The sequence below is a fragment of the Camellia sinensis genome, chromosome 5, assembly GCF_055761805.1.
Source record: "Camellia sinensis isolate YWXY chromosome 5, ASM5576180v1, whole genome shotgun sequence".
Lineage (NCBI taxonomy): Eukaryota > Viridiplantae > Streptophyta > Magnoliopsida > Ericales > Theaceae > Camellia > Camellia sinensis.
The window spans coordinates 159062494-159081149 of NC_138965.1; the positions used below are offsets into that span (position 1 = coordinate 159062494).

Here is an 18656-nt window from a genome sequence, read left to right on the forward strand (position 1 = left end):
ATAACTAAAATATTCTTGTTCTTTAGAGAAATTATCACGCCTCATGTCAATAACAATTCTACCTAATCGGGGAGTCAGAGAGGTGACAAAACCCTAACACTTTCATTACAAAAGCAATAAACTGAAAAATGACGGATTATGTTGTGAAAGAATTTTTGAGGCTATAAAAAGTAGAATTTGTGCTTTACCCTTTTTTGAAAGTTAAAGCAAGAAACTTGACTTTGCGAAAGTCATCATGAGAATAAGTTCAAAAATATATCCTCTCAAAAAAATATGGCGTTCAAAAGCAAGGAGAAGGAGAGAGCGAGCATCCATGACAATAATATCTTCCGTTCCGTGGTGGTGTAACTTGGCACATCATTCCTAGTTTGTTTGTCTTAGGAATAAAAGATCGATACTTTTACACGAAAACTATTTAGAACGGAAACTAAAAAAGGAACAATAACCTTTGAATCTCGACTCACCCTCCCAATATGGGTCCGGGTCCTTCACCCTCGCAATATGGGTCCATCCCACCATAATGGATCTCTCCTACCACTACCCACTAGCAGATTGATTTAGGGAAGGAAAACAATGCCAATTAAAAAATTCCTCCCAGCAAAGATAAGATGCAACGTAAAACTTTTTGTTACATTTCAGCATATCATAGCATTCAGCAGATTGTTGTAGCAAATAAATCCTGTCAGAAAATGAAGAAAAAAAATTAAAAAAAGACGACACCACCTATAAAAAGCGAGGGCAAACAATTTCGCTCACAACTTTATTTAGCATTTCTGACCAGAACAAGCAACCGGGTTGCACCACACTCCTAGTATAATGAACCTCCTAAAAGGTAACACTGTAAAAAGGATCCAAACAATGTACAATCAATGAATGAGATTTCAGTAGAGATTATGATTAGCTAATTCCGTCTTCGACTAGATTTTGTCCGCCTTTTGGGGTTGGCTGCAGAGGACACGTTAGATTGTACTGGTAAAAGTGTTCCTCCTCTGATCCCATCTGTATCTGCCATGGTAGCAAGCGTTTTCTGGGCTCCAATGTACATTTTTAAGTCTCTAATCTGTGATCACCATTCAAAATTATAAATTTCAAAAAAAACAAAAACAAAAGAGTAAGTTAACAACTGAAATAGTTTTAACAAATAAATTACACGGCAGTCACTCATATACCTGGTCTTGTAGATCCAATATTGTTTCATCTCTTGACCTCACAGATGAAATTTCCCTATAAAATAAAATAATATAAATTATCTGAAGTTGGCATAGGTGGCATTTCATTGTCATCATGTAGAAGTTACAGCAACTGGGATTTGACATAGGCAAATTACTTTTTAGCCAATTTTTAGCTTGTACATGCAATTAAGGAGAAGAACAAAAGTCATCTGGAAATGCATAGTTCAAGAGAGCATATTCTATTCAACAAAATATATTCCCGACAACTTGAATCACTAGCAAGTACTGTATTGTTGTTTATCATTCTTCTCCTGTCCTACGTTATCACATTCAAGACGAGGAAGCAATCAAACATATGGTACAATGGAAAATAAGCTGGCGTACCTCTCCTCAATTTCCTTGACCACTTTCTGCAAGTTTTCTTGGTTTTTCATAAGATCTTGATTCGTCTGAGGACAAAAGCGACTTTATTAGGGAAAGAATCATCAATGATCATGCTCAATTTAACGAACCTTTATCGCAACTACAATTGTCAATCATCATACAGATAAGTGGAAAAAATAAATAAGCAATGGCAGTGTGATCAAGGTGTGGTGACCCTACCACAAAATCTGCATTTTTGGTGAAAATAAACACCAAAAAGATGCTTCTGAAATTTCAAAAACTATTTTTGCACCCAAAAAACACATGAAAATGAGGAGTGTTTTAGAAATTTTCATTATTTTTTAGTGTTTTTCAAAAAAGCAGACTTTGAAAATGAAACCAAACAGAGATGAATTTTTAGAAGCTTACATCTGCAACGGCCTTCTTTTCCCCGACACATTTTTCCAGTTTTGATTGGATATCATGCATCCTTGAAGCCAAGGCTTTCTCCACTGCTCCAGATATTGAACTCTCCTTTTTACTTTTCGCCTCTATGAGTAGCACTTCAAAATGCTGAAGGAGAACGCTGGTAAAAATGTGATAAAAATAACACAGTAGGTTCTTATTTATTCTACTATCTAAAAAAAACAAAAAAAATTGTTTCCTACCTAACTACATGACTCAATGATTCTAAGAACCCCTACAAACCTCAAATTTTTGTACGCATGGGTGACTATCAATAAACAGAAACTACTCTTTAAGTATAAATGCAAGCCTATACGTACTTGTCGTTGAGTCTCCATCTGGGTTGCAAGAAGACGGTTATACTCGTCCATGATCTGATATCAAATACACAGATCAAATAAGCATTGCATACACACTGGAAAATGAATAATCATATAACTAATGAAGATTGTAGCTAATGTAGTGGTTAAAATTATGGGTAATCCCAGCACAAAGTCCCAGTAAAAATGTATTAGGATCACTTAAGAACATAGATTTAATTCAGTCTAGGAAGCACACATGGCAGGCCATGGACACACTTCCCAGGGTGCCACATCCATACGTCCATGTCTGATGTGTGTTGGACATTGACACTAGTTGCATGCACTGCAGGTATCAAAGACTAACTTGAACTTGTTTTGTATCTTTTTCAAAAGCTAGACACATGAGACGTGTGCCAATTGCCTAGACACATGGGAGACACACTAGGGACTTGCACAAGTATGGGGAAAAAAATGGCAGCCAAAAATTTAAATTAAAAAGGCACATATTTATATATTAATCCTCTTTTTTAGGCTTTTTAATATTTGAAAGCCTATATCCTTCAAACTTTCAATCTGTTTGTGAATGCATAGAGATTTTTAAAAGACATTATGGCTTTCTAGTCCCATCTTGTTTCTCCCAATATATGAACATAGAAAATGATTTATTTGTTATGTAAAAAATGACTATACTTTTTTAGGATAAATTACACTGACACCTCTAAAATTTCTGTTTAATACAGATCCCTCCCTCACATTTGAAAATTTTCATTTCCCTCCCTGAAGTTTGTAATCTCATTACAAACTGCCCCTTAAATAACTGATGTCATGTCCTAAAATTTTCTAAATGACCATCTTATCATTTTTCCTACCATTTCTTCTTCCTATCATCATGACTATATTCTACAACTTTCCATCATTAAATTCTACCTGAACATATTCTTATTGAGTGATGATATACAAACATAAATTTTATATAAAATTTTCAAACACAATGATATAACTTAATGGTGACGTTTTACTTTAAAATAGAACACTCATAAATATGATTTATATTTACAACAATATTACTATCACAACATTTTTATGATATTTTTGTATAAATTTTTATATATGAATATAATTTTTCATTTTTATTTCTACTATTATATCTAGATTAGATCAATTTAATCTAGATATATTTAAAAAGTATAAAATTTGTACAACAAATTTAAAAAAAATTCATTGAATACAACAAAATAAGATAATGTACTGAATTTTTGTATGTTTGTATTTGGTGAATTTAAAAAAAAATAACAAAATATTATACTTCTTAAGTATATCTAGATTAGGCGTATCTAAAAAATAAAAAAAATTGCTTAAAATATTAAAAACAAAAATCAATAAAAATAAAAAAACACAAAAAATAAAAAATAAAAAACCTCAATTTTTTGTGTGAGTCAAACCAAAGAAAATGATTGTTATTTCCCTAAAATGACATGAATAAAATATCTGCATTATTTTATTATTTTATATGTATAAAGGCTAATGCACAAATATGTCATTTTAATTTGACAGGGAGTAAGTGTAATTTTTCAAATGTGAAGGGAGATTTGTATTAAACGGAAACCTCAGGACGTGTCAGTGTAATTTATCCTTATTTTTATATATGTATAAAAAATATCTGTTCATCACTGTGTTTCACCCATGTCTGTGTTCTTATTGTGTCTCCCGTATTTGTATTTGTATTTGTATCCCTATCTAGAATCCTTTATATTCATAGTTCCGAGTAGATTCCAATATGAATATGTTTTTGAGATACATATCTGTCAATAAAAGAAGGTGAAGAAAAAAATTACCGCTTCAACTTTGCTGTCAAAAAGTGCCCCACTAATTCCAGAATCCTCGCTGCATCCACAAGTGCCACATTCTTCATGATGTGACAAACATTGAGAATTCATCATCACTGACTTGGCATCAGCTTTTGATTGGTTCAACCGGTGAACATATATGTCACCAACATAATCCCAAACCTGCTGCGTTTCTAACTCAAGAGAATAGCAATGCTGTGTATCTTTCCAATGTCTAATAGCATGTCTTTCTTCGTACCTAGATATGACAAAAATGACTAATATAACCACAAATCCATAGTAAAGGAAATTAAGCCGATAAAAAATATAACATAAATTTGCTAAGGTACTTGAATAAAGTATCGCTAGGAACACAAATAAGTGAATAATGCTTTACCTTCCACAGCCAACAAAACCACATATCACACAAACCCACAGATTCTTCAATGTTCCACAAACAGCGCAGCTTGGTTTGTCATCCTGCTGCTGACAAAGTCGGCAGACCTGATAGCATACATAACATTATAAGATAAATCTTCTCACACATGGTAGTTGCAAGCTCCTCCTCTATTCCAAAACATTGATTTTGCATCTCTTTCTGATTGCAAACTTTCTAGTTTCTATAACAAATATAAGTGGTTGGCACTAAGGTTATATACATTATTTTGTATAAACATACAAGTCAATATGCTCCTGCTGCTAAATAAATTCACTAAAAAATAAGGCAAAATCTTGTTTACCTCTTGTGGTTTACCCATCTAGCACTTTATGTCACTATGGCTCAATTCAAACATAATCACTTCACCATCTAAGTAGATTCATGGTTATGTTTCATGTCATAAGTCATTGATTTTTCGATAAAATAATAAAAAGCAAATAATATATTGAAATTTTCATCTCTTTATTACCACCTATATAGGGATGCATTTGGGACGTGTATCAATTGCCATCGTTAGGGTTGTAAAGTGAAACTACTTACTTCAGCTCAATTCATGTTCTGCTTGTTAAAATTTCATCAAGGATTGGCTTATTATATAAACAAATCAAGTTTGAATACATTTTAAAACTCATTACATTTTCAAGCCGAACAATTTACTATACAACTTTGACTCAATTATGTGGATTATAAAAAATCAAATTGTTAAAGTTTGGCTCAATTAAATCTCATTTTAGATTGGCTCAAAAAATAAATAATTTAATCTTAAATACATTTTAAAATTCATTAAATTTTTAAACCAAACTTAAATAACATACTATTACTCGACTCCATTCAGCTCACTTACAATCTTGGTCATGGTAGACTCCCAACTGGGGAAAGTCATGTATGAATTTCCAATTTGCATATAACACAAAACATTTCTTCTTGACACATGCAAAAATTCTGATGTCTATAACAAATAATAGCCCTTCATTTACAAAGCATTTGCATTGTGTTAGACATTAATGTAAAAAGGAAAAGTGTATGTTCCAGTATTAACGTGGATACAAGGTTTCATAAACATCAACCAATAGATATTTCTGACAAAAAACATGGACATGACTGTGTCCACGTGTCCCCAACATATGGAATGCCACCTAGATGGTGTTGTACACAGGTCTTGATATAGAACTATCTACTAGTATTCATTATCCTTGGCACTCGGTAGATAATCAAACAAATCAACAAAAAATTGATTACAATTACTGGGGGGCATGCACAAGAACTTTTGATAGAGAAGTAAATTAAACTGAGATGATAGCACCATATAAAAAAGTCCTTTCTTTAAGGAACAACATTACCAAGTTTCATTAAATTCTTTCTAATATGGATAACACAAAGGATCAATAACAATCTGGAAACATTATTGAATTCAATTCACACAAAGATAAGAGGAGAGAGACAGAGATAGAGAAAATAAGTTATTTATCTATCTTATATTTCAAGTTGGATAACAGTCAAGAAGGAAATTCAATTAGTTTTCATATGCTAATAGGAAGTTGGTTATTAATTTCCAAAAACAAACAGTTAGAGGTGGTTATAGTTCATGTCCTTCAAGACATAATAACATTTATGCTTCAAGAATGTACATCTCATCACAAGTGGAGTTTTGAAGATACATCAACTGAGGACATAAGGAATCCAGACTAAAACACCAAAAATCTAGCTAATAACTAGTAGAAAAGATCTGTGTGCTTCGTTTCACCAAAATGTAGCAAAAATCCACTAAAATTGTTATCTACAACATGAAAAAGTCAGAGAAAAGCAAGAATGAAGAAACTCACCTGGCAAGACAAATAGGTCCATTTCGAAACGCAAGGACATTGAAATGAATGATCACATAGTGTAGTCTGTATTCCACTTGTGTCTTGGTCCAATCTCTCTACCAATTTAGACACAGAATTATGTTCAAAAAAAAAATTAGGCACAAAATTGAAATAAATCACCATAAAACTACAACTCACAAGTTTTTTAACCCCCAAAATCGAAGTAAACCCCAAATGCACCATCAAGAACGCACAAATCACTACTAAACAAACTAGCAATTATAAATTTATATATGCTAACCAAGACAAACCGGACAAGTAGGCAATTCAACAAATCCAGGCAGAGGTGAACAGGCTTCTTCTGCCAACTCATAGCTCTCCGCCGATTGAGCAAAATATATATGACAGACCTCAGCCTAACAAATCAACCATAAAAATTTCAAATTAAAAACACTAGTAAAAGATAACATTAAACCTCTTACATCTAACTAATATATATACTACTATATAATGCACACAACTCATAAGGGTTTGAAGGTTTGAAACTTATTTTTTCCCCAAAAAAATGCTCAATATTGTTAACTGTTTCAAAAAATAACTGCTATGATTTATCAAATTCAACCCATATTTTTCATTCATCAAATCATCAAAAAATTAGAATGTAAAATTGCAGTGAAATTACAATTGCATACTAATATATAAAGCACACTACTCATAAGGATTTAAATTAAAAAATACTCATATTATTAACTTCTTCAAAAAAAAAATAATAATAATAATTAACAGCTAGCCATTCTCAAATTCAACGCATCTTCTTCATTCATCAAATCATCAAAACATTCAGATGTAAAATTGCAGTAAAATTACAATCGCATCGTTTGCACCCATTGCCAGTATATATATATATATATAGAGAGAGAGAGAGAGAGAGAGAGAGAGATGATTAGGGACCTCCGATGATCTGAACCGCTTTCCATTGAAGTTACAGTAAAATCCATCAGCAGTCAACTGATTGGCAAGCGTGATCAACACACTGTACCGATCCTCCATTCCATCATTCCTGCAATACACTCAAAACAAAAACAAAAACAAAAAAACCCTAGGGTTTCAAATTCTCGAGTAACAATCTAAATAATAAAAAAATAAATAAATAAATAAAGTGAAGAGCTTGGGGGTGGTTACCGGAGGAAGCAGAGTTCGGAGAAGTGGTCGAGGTGGGATCCACAGAAGAGGAGGAAGTCGTCAGGAGAGAGGTAGTTGGGGACAGCGACGACGAAGAGTTTGGTGGATCGAGCGCTAGGGCTCGTGAGAGAGGTGGTGGAGGAGGGTGATTGGCTGCGGAAGAGGTGGACTACGCCATTGAGTTCGGTTATGGAGAGGTGGTTGCTAGGCTTTGCGGCGGAGCTGCTGGTGGTGGCGGTGGAGGAGAAGGGGCGGCGCGTGTCGATGGAGTGGATTTGGAGGATGAACATTTTTTTTTTTTTTTAGTTTTGTTTTTTTTGTTTTTGGAGATTGGTGAACGTGTTGTCGTTGTTGTTGATCTGTTGGGCTTTAAGAAAGGAGAGATTGGCGGTTGGAGAAGCATCCAACATTTTTGGTTTTAGAAAACAATTTGGGCATCAACTACTCAACAAGCTAATTGATAATAACAAGAAAAATGTTACAAAAAATAAAATAATAAAAATTATAATTTAATTTTAATCCTTAAATTATTTACTAGTATTTTTCTTATAATAAATACTAACACGTGTCCCTTATCTATGGGTAAAAAAATGGCCTAGCAGGCGAGAGCCGGCCGTCAAGCTTAGCGGATTTCAACTAAAAATTGGGTTAAATTGGGCCGACTCACTTATGTAAAATCTCGATTCATGCCCAAGTTCAAGTCTAAAATCAGGGGTACTCACCTCTTAGGTAAGCCTAATCATTTTTTTTTTTTTTTTTTCATTAAAATAGTTTGAAAATTACATTAGGCGTCGGGATGGGACAAACTTAAATGGTCGTTGAGTGGGTCGAGTTTCAAGTTGGGTCAAGCCCCAAAACACATTGTCCATGGGCACGGGCTGGGTTCGATCTTGGGCCCACCTAGGGTGGGTTGGGTCGCACTAGGCCATGAGCGGGCTTCGAGTGGACTAGTTTTACACCCCTAGTCCTATGTATTATTTAATATTAGGAAGTACGTAAAAAGTATCTTAAAAAAATGAAAAATATATTTAAAAGTATATTAATTTCAATAAAAGTATATTTAATTTATCAAAAAATGACTTGTGTTTTTCAATTGTTTTGTCTTTTTCTTTGTGCTCTCAAGGCACTTGTTAGTAAGATCATTTTCTTATTAAATTATATTAATTTTATCTATTTATTTTTAAAATTATGGAGAAATTACAACAAAAAGATCAGGTTTTATATTTGTAATAAAATAAATTCTAAATTTTAAATTTTATTAATTTAAATCATAATATTTTGATTTGTTTTCAATTGAAATTATCTACCTATTTTTGTTAAGTAAAATCAATGAAAAAAAAAAGTATTTTAGCATTAAATTCAATGAAAAATAATATTTTAGACATTTCATATATAACTATATTGAGTTTAATAGTTAAAATATATTTTTTCTGTCGATTTTACTTAACAAAAATAAACAGGTGGTTTAAATTGAAAACAAATCAAAATATTAAAATTTAAATTGATAAAATTAAAAAATCATAATTTATTTTATTTCAAAGTCAAACTCTGGATTTTTTCATAATTTCCTCTAAAGTTTTTAATTATTTTTTGTGTAGTCCAATTGAAGACAATTATACAAATCAATAATTGTTGAAACTTAATTTCATGAAAAAAATCACTCACCTAAATGAATTTTTTTAAAAAATCACAAACATATATATTTTTTACTGTTTTGAACCAACTCCACCCTACGACCAAATTAACAAGTGTTTTTGTCCAAGTTATAAAATTTTCTGTTTTTTGCCCATTAAATTAGGCTTCTGATTTATACAATCATCTTTAATCATACCACGTCAAGAGAAATCATAAATTTTAGAAAAAATAAAAGTTTAGGGTTTAATTATAAAAAAAATTAAATTAACAAGTGTTTTTGTCCAAATTGTAAATTTTTCTGTTTTTGGCCCATTAAATTAGGCTTCCGATTTATACAATTATCTTTAATCATACCACGTCAAGAGAAATCATAAATTTTAGAAAAATTAATAGTTTAGGGTTTAATTATAAAAAAAAAAAATATGATGGTTTAGGAAGATAAATGTGAAATTAATATTTGGCTAGCAATTGTGGAAAAAAAATTAACCCGATCCATCTTGTTTGGGAAATACTAAAAAAAATTTACATTTTTCTAAATTTTTATTTTTAGTTGAATTGTGCTAAGATTTTATTAATTTTTTTAAAGTATTTTTTGTTTAGAAAGATATAAAATTTTAATAAAATGTTGTTTTTTTTAAGTTCACTAATTTTTTTTTAAAAAAATTAATATCAAACTCTGCGTTAAACTTTTTCAATAACAAAAAATAGTTTTTTAACATTTACCGATTGTAAGAACTTTATTCTAAAGCTATGATAAAAGAAAAAACTACTAAAAAACATTTGCCAACCCTAAGTAATTTGGAGCACCACGTATGAATGCTACATAAATATGTATAAAAAGAATTATAATGAATTTGAAAATTATTACTTTATTGATCAATGAACTAATAATGATTAATATAATTTTAGATTTTACAATTAAAAATATTATTATATTATTTATTTATTTTTTTATTCAAAAAAAAGTTTAGGAGGAAGGGAGGCTACCCCATTCCAGGGCCAGGGAAAGCGTTACGCAATATCGTCCATCAACAAAGGGCTGCCGGCAGCGGGACTCGAACCTAAGCCAAATGGGCGAAGGGAACAAGCCTTACCAACTAAACCAACCCTTGTTGGTTTATTATATTATTCAAATGACCAATGATCTTATGGCATGTATTTTTATTTTTTATGAAGTCTAATAATTGAGAAAATTACATTCAAACTTTCAATCATAAAGACCGTACAATGGTTTGCAATAATATTTATAATAATAATGTTATAATGACTAACTTTGGATAGTAAATTTTGAATATTACAAAACTTTGTTACCACCAACACATCATTTAATTACCTCATCTTCATATTTTATACTAATTCACTAATAATTCATTAGATGATATCTAAAATTCAATGTCCAACTTTGGTCTCTATAAGCATTATTCATCATAAATATGATCTATTCATAGGCCACAAGGATGTCCAAATAAATCAAAATAACTTAATCAAGATTTCATTAAAAAGAAAGAAAATAAAAGGAAATAATTGAGAATAATTACACTCAAAAGGTTGACTGTCATTACATTAATACCTTTGACATTTCAAAATTGTATCCCCTCTTTCAAGTTTAGAATTGTTTACAAATAGCTACATCAATAGTTGAATTGTATTGATGTCAACAATTAAAATTTTGAAATGACAATTTTAACCTCACTTTCTATCTTCATATACTTTTATTTATTTTCTTCTTATATATACACATGCCAACCACTACCTCATTCTCATTCTCTCTAGTTATCTTACTAGCACAACCACCACTCACTACTGCCTTTTCTATCCTCTCTTCTATCTACCACAACCACCACTGCATATCACTCTGCTCTTCACCCTTCATCCATATCTCTAACATCGCAACACTTTCAGCATTGCCCAACATCAATGGATTAACCCTTTTCAACTTTTATAGTGGCCAACTCTCTCGCTTCACTCTTCTTACCACCATATTCTCTAAAAAATCATGACTCTACTCCATCGTGTATCACCAACACATTCTATACCATGGACTCCACCCCCATCTTATTTCACGGCCATTATTATCACACTTTTCCATGCAACCAGTCATTCATTATCTTAGTCCACTCAATCATTTTTACAATACACAGATCTATTACCACAACCACTATAAAAATATAACAAATCCACCAAATTTTCCTTCAAATTATACTCACAAAAATCAAAATCATACTATACAAACCAAACATAAAATCAACTCAAAATTGCCAAAATAGAAAGAATGAAATAAAGAAATAAAGAGAACGAGGGTGTCGGTAATGGTAAATGGATTAAAGAGACGGTGTTGGTAATAAACATGGCTTAAGGCATGACTTGGGTCTTGTTTGGTATGCGACACTTTTAGTCTAAAAATTATTAAAAAAATTAAAAAACTTATAACCTATATCAAAAGGTCAAAGATTCTATTTTCTCTTTACTTTTTGTATATTTTTTCGTAAAAAATTAAAAAATCATTCCAAACATATTTTAGTAAAAAAGTCAAAAAATTACTAAAATAATATGTTTCCAAACGAGAACTTAGAGAGAAAATAGGGTCATTGATAATGGTCTAATCCATTGTTGATAGAGCATACAATGATGATTTGATTAGTGAAAAGATAAGCATCGGTAAGAAGAGAAATGAAAAAAATAAAAAAATAAAAGGAAAGAGAAGAGGAGAGTAAAATAAAAAAAAATGAGTGGTACGAGTAGTGAAGATGTGGTGTGAAGCGTGAAGGTGATAATGTTGCTTTTTACATTGATCATGTTAAAGAAAAAAAAAATATAATCTAAAATTAAAAAAATGCATGAAATAGGACTCGGGGATCATAGATCTAAGTTTAAAACTTCTATGGGTAAGAATTACAAGTTTTAATCTTTTGAAGACATAAGGACAATAACAATTTTGAAAGACTATATTATTTTTACCTATTTGTCCACTATTCTTCCTATTTATCCACCTAATTTATCTATTTGTTCATATCACTACTATTATCAATCATTTTTTATAACTTGTTCAACTATTAACAATCGGTAATAGTAAATAGTAGATAAAAATTAAATTTTTATAAACTACTGATAAATACACAACTTATTTTTACAATCAAAACAAAACAAATTCTTATTAATGCTATACACACTCCTAAAAATCGACTTGTCACTAATTTTTAGTATGAAATACAAATCTTATATATAATCCATATGTAATTGAAAGGGTAATTTGCAAACAAATTGGGCCGAGCTAGGAAGAGTTCTCTTTGAGAGTTGGACCGCGTAATGGGCCGAGATAAGGGCTGGTGTAGCTCGGTCTTAGGCCAAGAAGACATGTCATATTTCGGGTTTGGGCCGAACTATAGGCCGAGGTATCAGTAAAAGAAGGACCGAGCTAAAGGATAGCTCTGCAGGGCGTCATCTCAAAGTCAAGATTGACAGTGGTGCTTAAAGTATCACAGAGCCGAAGTAACTTGGTTGACCGCAATGTTAGCCGAGGTAAAGGTGTCAGCCAAGGTAAAAGATGTCAGCCGAGGTAAAGGGGTCAGCCGAAATAAGTGGGCCTGGTGGTTAGCCGAGGTATTGGTGAGAAAGGATGTCGGGCTTGGTATAGCTCGGCCGATCTTGGCATAGCACGGCCAGGCGCCATCTACATCATTACCTAAGTGTGTGACCGAGGTAACTTAGCTTAGTGTGGTTGCAGCAGCTTATATAAAGGAGGTAACCATCTCATTTGGTTGGCAGTGAGTAGGAGTGTGACTCCTAAGAGGACTCTGCTAAAAAGAGTAGAGTCCTATTAGGGTTGTGCAAAACCATCTCATTTGGTTGGTAGTGAATAGGGTGTGTGATTCCTAGGAGGACTCTCATAGGGAGAGTTGGAATCCTACTAGGATTGTGCAAAGCAGAATCTATAAAAACTCATGACCAGACCTATGTAGAGATATCCCAATTCTTACTCTAGAATACACAGAGCTTATTGTCTATTGTCTAGTTTCTAACTTAGGCATCGGAGGGGTTTTTGGCACACACCCGCTGGCTAGCTCACAGTTGTGTTTTCAGGAAGTAAAGCGATGACGTTTGAAAGAGCGCAAACTTGATCAACAGGATCATACGAGAATAATTATTTCGTGCTCGTACAATTGACGCCGTCTGTGGGAATTTCACAAAGAGCAAAACCTCTTGATCAAGTTTTCCTCTCAAGTTGAAAGTAATGGCGCATAATGAAGACTTGCCACAATCTACTATTGATGGGAAAACACCGAAAAGGGATGGAAGGCACGAAGGTTTACCTTCTATCCCACCCATGGTGGAATTAGATCCCCAGCGAAGGAATCCACGGAGATAAGCAAGAGAAAAATAGGGCTCAAGTCCACACCGCTCTCAAAACCCTGATAAACAGAGACGGAAGATGGATCCTCAGGTTCTCGAAGATCGCATAAAGGAGCAAGACGAAGTAATAAGAAAAATGACGGCTGACATAGAGATGATGAAACGCCAGATAAAAGGCAAATGGGTAGCAACAAAAGAGGGGCGCAAAGGCAACACACACTCTTGCCACTCAGAAGGTCGTGACAAATAAGTCACACTATCACAAACTGAAAGAAGAAACCTCAGGTCGGGCGATACACAATCAAAGACTTCCAAGACACGCTACTCCAGGCCTGAGAGAATTAGGACTGAAAGGGCTCGAATGAGAGAAGACACTTAGGCTCGCGACTCCCGCAGAGTCTCCGCACTACAATGATTGGCTCTTAGAACACATAGGAGTGTTGAGGTTGGAATTCTAGAGCCACGTCTTGCCTATGAACTAGCAGACAAAGCGTTAGCAAGGTTGTAGAGCTCACCGTTCATTCCAACAATAGAGAACGCACCATTACCCTCAGGCCTCCACCAGTCCAAATTCACTACTTATGAGGGGAACTCGAACCCCTACATACACTTGAGCCACTTTTACCATGTTACGGCCGTGTATCGGCGAAACGAGGCTCTAATGTGTATCCTGTTTCCTTCCAGCCTTGGTGACCTGGGTTTAACGTGGTTTGAAAGGTTGCCAGAAGGTAGCATAGCTTCGTGTAGAGGTGTTCGCGGATAGGTTTTGTGCGGTTTGCGGTTTGGTTTTGACCCGCCCGCATCTATGCGGTTTGGAAAAAAAGTCAACCCGCAACCGCCCGCAGTGTAGTGTGCGGTTTGTGCGGATAGGGTTTGCAGATGTATGGGCGGTTGCGGGCGGTTTGCGGTTTATACTTTTTTCTTTAAAAATTAATTTTTGAGTTTTTTTTTTCTTATCGAATTTAGGCATCAGATTCATTTTATATATTTGTGATCATTTGACAACAATTTTCTGATGAATTTACAAATAAAAATTGAATATCAATGCATTAAATGAAAGTATCCAAAACAAAGAGACCCTACACTAGTATTTTTGCCATGAAAAAAATGTATATCAATGCATTAAAGGTTGTACTCAATTAGAATTGTCAGTTCAGTAATCAATAATCAAACTAGAAGCTCCATCGACCACCAGAAGGAAAATTTTATTAGGAAAAAGTGGATGAGTCACCAATGAAAATCATATAAAAAACCAAATTTAGGACTTGATAATTCTACGGCATTAAGAAAGTTGAGAAATACATAATGGTGCTCCTGTTAAAGTTACAAAGTTGGTATATAAAAAATAATAATAATAATAATTTAAGTGCGGGTGGTTTTTGCGGGTTGCGGGTTTAACCCGCGACTCACAAAATTGTCATATTTCAAACCGCATCCGCCCGCATTATGTTTGCGAAACCGCCCATTTATATGCGAGTTGGGCGGATTGGGCAGTTTGAGTGGTTCGGATAAACTGTTGCCCACCTCTAGCTTCGTGGGCACAACTAGCGGAGGCATTTGTAACCAGATTCAGAGCGAACACCAAGACACCAGTGGAGATTGACCAGCTTCTCTCTATAAACATGGGCGAGAAAGAAACATTGAGGTCTTACAATAGCCGGTATTGGGAGACTTTTAATCAGATTAGAGATTGCCCTACAAACCTAGCTATCACACAGTACAAACGAGATTTGCCGGCTGGCAATAAGTTGAGGGATTCAATGACAATGACGTCGCCCCTTACTATGGAAGCCCTAATGGAGAAAGTGCACCAACACATCTGGGTAGAGGAAGACGGGGCACGCACTAAAGCAGAGTCCGGCGCAACAGTGATACCAGACAAAAAACTTTTTGGCCAAAGTTAACACGATTGACAAGTAGGATTGACCGCGCAAAAGTCTTTGCCCGACTAGAGGGCAATTGGGAAGGTTGGCAGGATTGGCTAACTCTTTCTAACAAGTCTTTGCCCGACTGGGGGGCAATCAAGAAGCTTGGTAGGATTGGCCAGCATTTAGCTCTTCTTCAGCCGAGATAAGGATCCGCGCTAAAGAAGGTTGACAGGAATAACTAACATTTAGCTCTCCTAAGCCGAGATAAGGATCTAGGCTGCAGGAAGTTGGCCGGAATAACCAACACTTCGCTCAAAGTTGGCAGGAATAACCAACTTTGAGCTCTCTTCAGCCGAGATCAGGATCTAGGCTGGAGAGGGTTGGCTGCAAAAATATTTTGTTCTCTTCAGCCGAGATCAGGATCTAGGCTGGAGAGAGTTGGCTGGAAAAACCAACATTTTGTTCTCTTCAGCTGAGATCATGATCTAGGTTGGAGAGGGTTGGCCGGAATAACCAACACTTCGTTCTCTTCAACCGAGATTAGGATCTAGGCTGAAGAAGGTTGGCAGGCTTGACCAACAAATTTTTAAACTCTTTGGTCGGGATGATGGTTACTGTAGACATCCCCGAACGCCCCAGGAGGGAAATCCCGTTTTGTTCATTTGGGGCTCACTACAGTTCAGGACTCAAAGTCACGGTCTTGTATCTAATCTCGCAGAGTACAATGCAAGACCGATGAATCGTCAAAGAGTCCAAATCCGGCAAATCATTTTTGAAAACAGATTTTTTTTGAAAGAAGTGCCAAACATGGACTGCTTTGCCAGATACAGAGTCGCCACCTAAATATTTTATTTTGGAAAAAATTTAGGAAATCCTGACTCGTACCTAAGGCCACGTGTCCGTCATCACCAAAGTTGCCTCGGCTTGGGAACTTGGGTACGATTGGGGAAGGTCACTTCGTGAGCACCCCCGCTCGCCCGATCAAAGATCGGCCTCTACTAACCATGATATCGAGTTTTGAAAACATTATGCGTTCTTATTCTGGTTATTAGCCTAGATTTACTATGTGATACGCACAGCATACAAGTATAGACTAGATCGCCTGAATTGGAACAAGACATCTCATGTTTGTTTATTTGAAAATGGTTTGATGGTGCTACTTGTAAGTAGGTTAAGACGTGGATTTGCCACCCTCGGGTGGGCTTAGAAAACAAGATGATTTATCACTCTCAAGTGGGCTTAAAACTCACAATCAATGCATTATTCCAACTCAGATAATCCAACTTTCACCCACAGGCATTCAGGCAGGTATATCACATAAGTAGTTAGCCTCATGGTAAGCATGCTATCATGGCAGCCACTCACACACATGCAAGGATACTAAAGCATAAACACTTACCGAGTACTCCGAGCCAAAACAGAAACTAGTTAGTAATCACATGCATGATCCTAGTTCATGTTAAGATGACTAATGCAACACATGCAGGAATGCAACTACAATAGACTCGGCTGTTCTAAGATGGCATATGAGATGCTACAACTAACACGTATTCAACTTAAAATTGAAATACAATGCAGTTAGTATGATGCGTCGAGCCTGGTACATGTAAGACATATGAATGATGCAAACATGCATAGCATACGGATGCTAATTGAAACATGCCCTAATCTAACCATCGTAAGCTGGTAAATAAAAGGGAGAAAGACGTGGGGTTAGAAGACATACATCACACACACGCACACTTATTACAATTGGCCCTCTCTCGGAGGGTCCGAATAAGTAATACAAGCCGCCTAATTAACTAACTAACAAGCTAATTAATTACAAAACCAAATGAATAACTAGTTACAACTAATTATTTACACAACTTTAATTAATTAACAAATTAACTAATAAACAACAAATGAAGATGCTCCAGCTCTGTTCGAAGAAGGAAGGTATGCATGCTTGCTTTGGTTCCTCGCCTCGGAACGCCTTCCGATTGCTCTTTAGAGGCTCTGTTTGCAGGGTGTCTTCCAGTGTTTGTTGCTGAAACTTACCAAAACACTGCTGGAGGGTTCACCAGTGGCCTGCCGGCCATGAAAGAGGCACTGTCGGCCAACAATAGGGCACTGCTGGCCAAGGATGAGAGCCTGTCGGCCATCAGTGGTGCACTGCCGGCCACTGGTGTGCTGTGACACCAAGTTGCAACAAAGCACAAAATAGAGAAATGAGAGGGTCTCCCAAGGGTGTATATGCACTATGCCACCCCAAATCACCTCAAAACATCAAGGGAGAGGTATAGTCGGATCCACGACCATCAATCACGCATCCCGATGCATGATGGCCAAAGATCGGACTTGTGCAAATCAATATGAAAATGAATGCACAAATACAACAAGTAAAGCCTAGAACTCTATCATGAATCATCAAGAGCTTCAGCGACCGAGAATTGAGACACGTTCCATCACTCGGAGTATGAAACGTCCCTCGTTTCCCGTGTTTGGACTAACCCTAAATCCAAACACAATGCAATATGCATGACATGAACAAATGCAACTAGCATGCAATCCTAATGCAATGCGACCTAACCATGCAAACATGCAAGTATGAGACGCAACGTGCTACTAGCATACACAATGCTATAAACTATATGGCATACACAATGCGACTAACAACCTAGCATACGCAATGCAATGGACTAAAATGGCATACACAATGCACGATGGGTTTACACCAATATGAGCGGACCTCAGCCACACTCAAATCAGTGGCCATATGATGGAAATGAGACAACTGAGACACATGTAAACATGCACAATGCAAGGGACCGATCCTAAGGCATCAAATGTCACTTTACCAAACCATGGCAAGGGATAAAAGATGGCATACAAACATGCAATTTCTAACTCTAAGATATGATGCTCAATGGTCCCGAATCATGGAAATATGTCACCCAATGCATGAAATAAGCCTCGAAACTCAAAACTAGGCAAATGCATTGAACTATAACCATACAAAGCAAGCATTATTTGGACATGAAGCATGAAAACAGAGCCAAGGCAATCCTAAACATGCACCAAATCAGTTCCAAGCATGGCCAAAAAGTGCTAACATGAAGAGCTAAAACAATATGCAACATAGGCTAATAAGCATGGTTTTCACTACATGCATATGAAGCACAAGGGAGGTCACCAAATCAGCCCAAAACAAAAACATGGCATGTCAAATAAACCCCAAAAACCCACTGAAATGAAGTCTACACATGC

At 35.2% G+C, this 18656-nt stretch overlaps 1 protein-coding gene across 1 annotated transcript; it reads right to left on the reverse strand.

The window, feature by feature from the left end:
* Window positions 1-609: 609 nt before the first annotated feature.
* BRIZ1 (zinc finger (ubiquitin-hydrolase) domain-containing protein) lies at window positions 610-8154 on the reverse strand. Its single transcript, XM_028242451.2, has 11 exons — window positions 7555-8154; window positions 7324-7432; window positions 6674-6788; window positions 6391-6488; window positions 4526-4632; window positions 4138-4387; window positions 2321-2374; window positions 1965-2108; window positions 1557-1621; window positions 1170-1224; window positions 610-1060 (listed from the first exon to the last, which is right to left on the reverse strand). Exons 1-11 carry the CDS (start codon window positions 7842-7844, stop codon window positions 902-904), a joined length of 1446 nt encoding a protein of 481 aa, XP_028098252.2. The 5' UTR covers window positions 7845-8154; the 3' UTR covers window positions 610-901.
* Between the last annotated feature and the right edge of the window lie 10502 nt (window positions 8155-18656).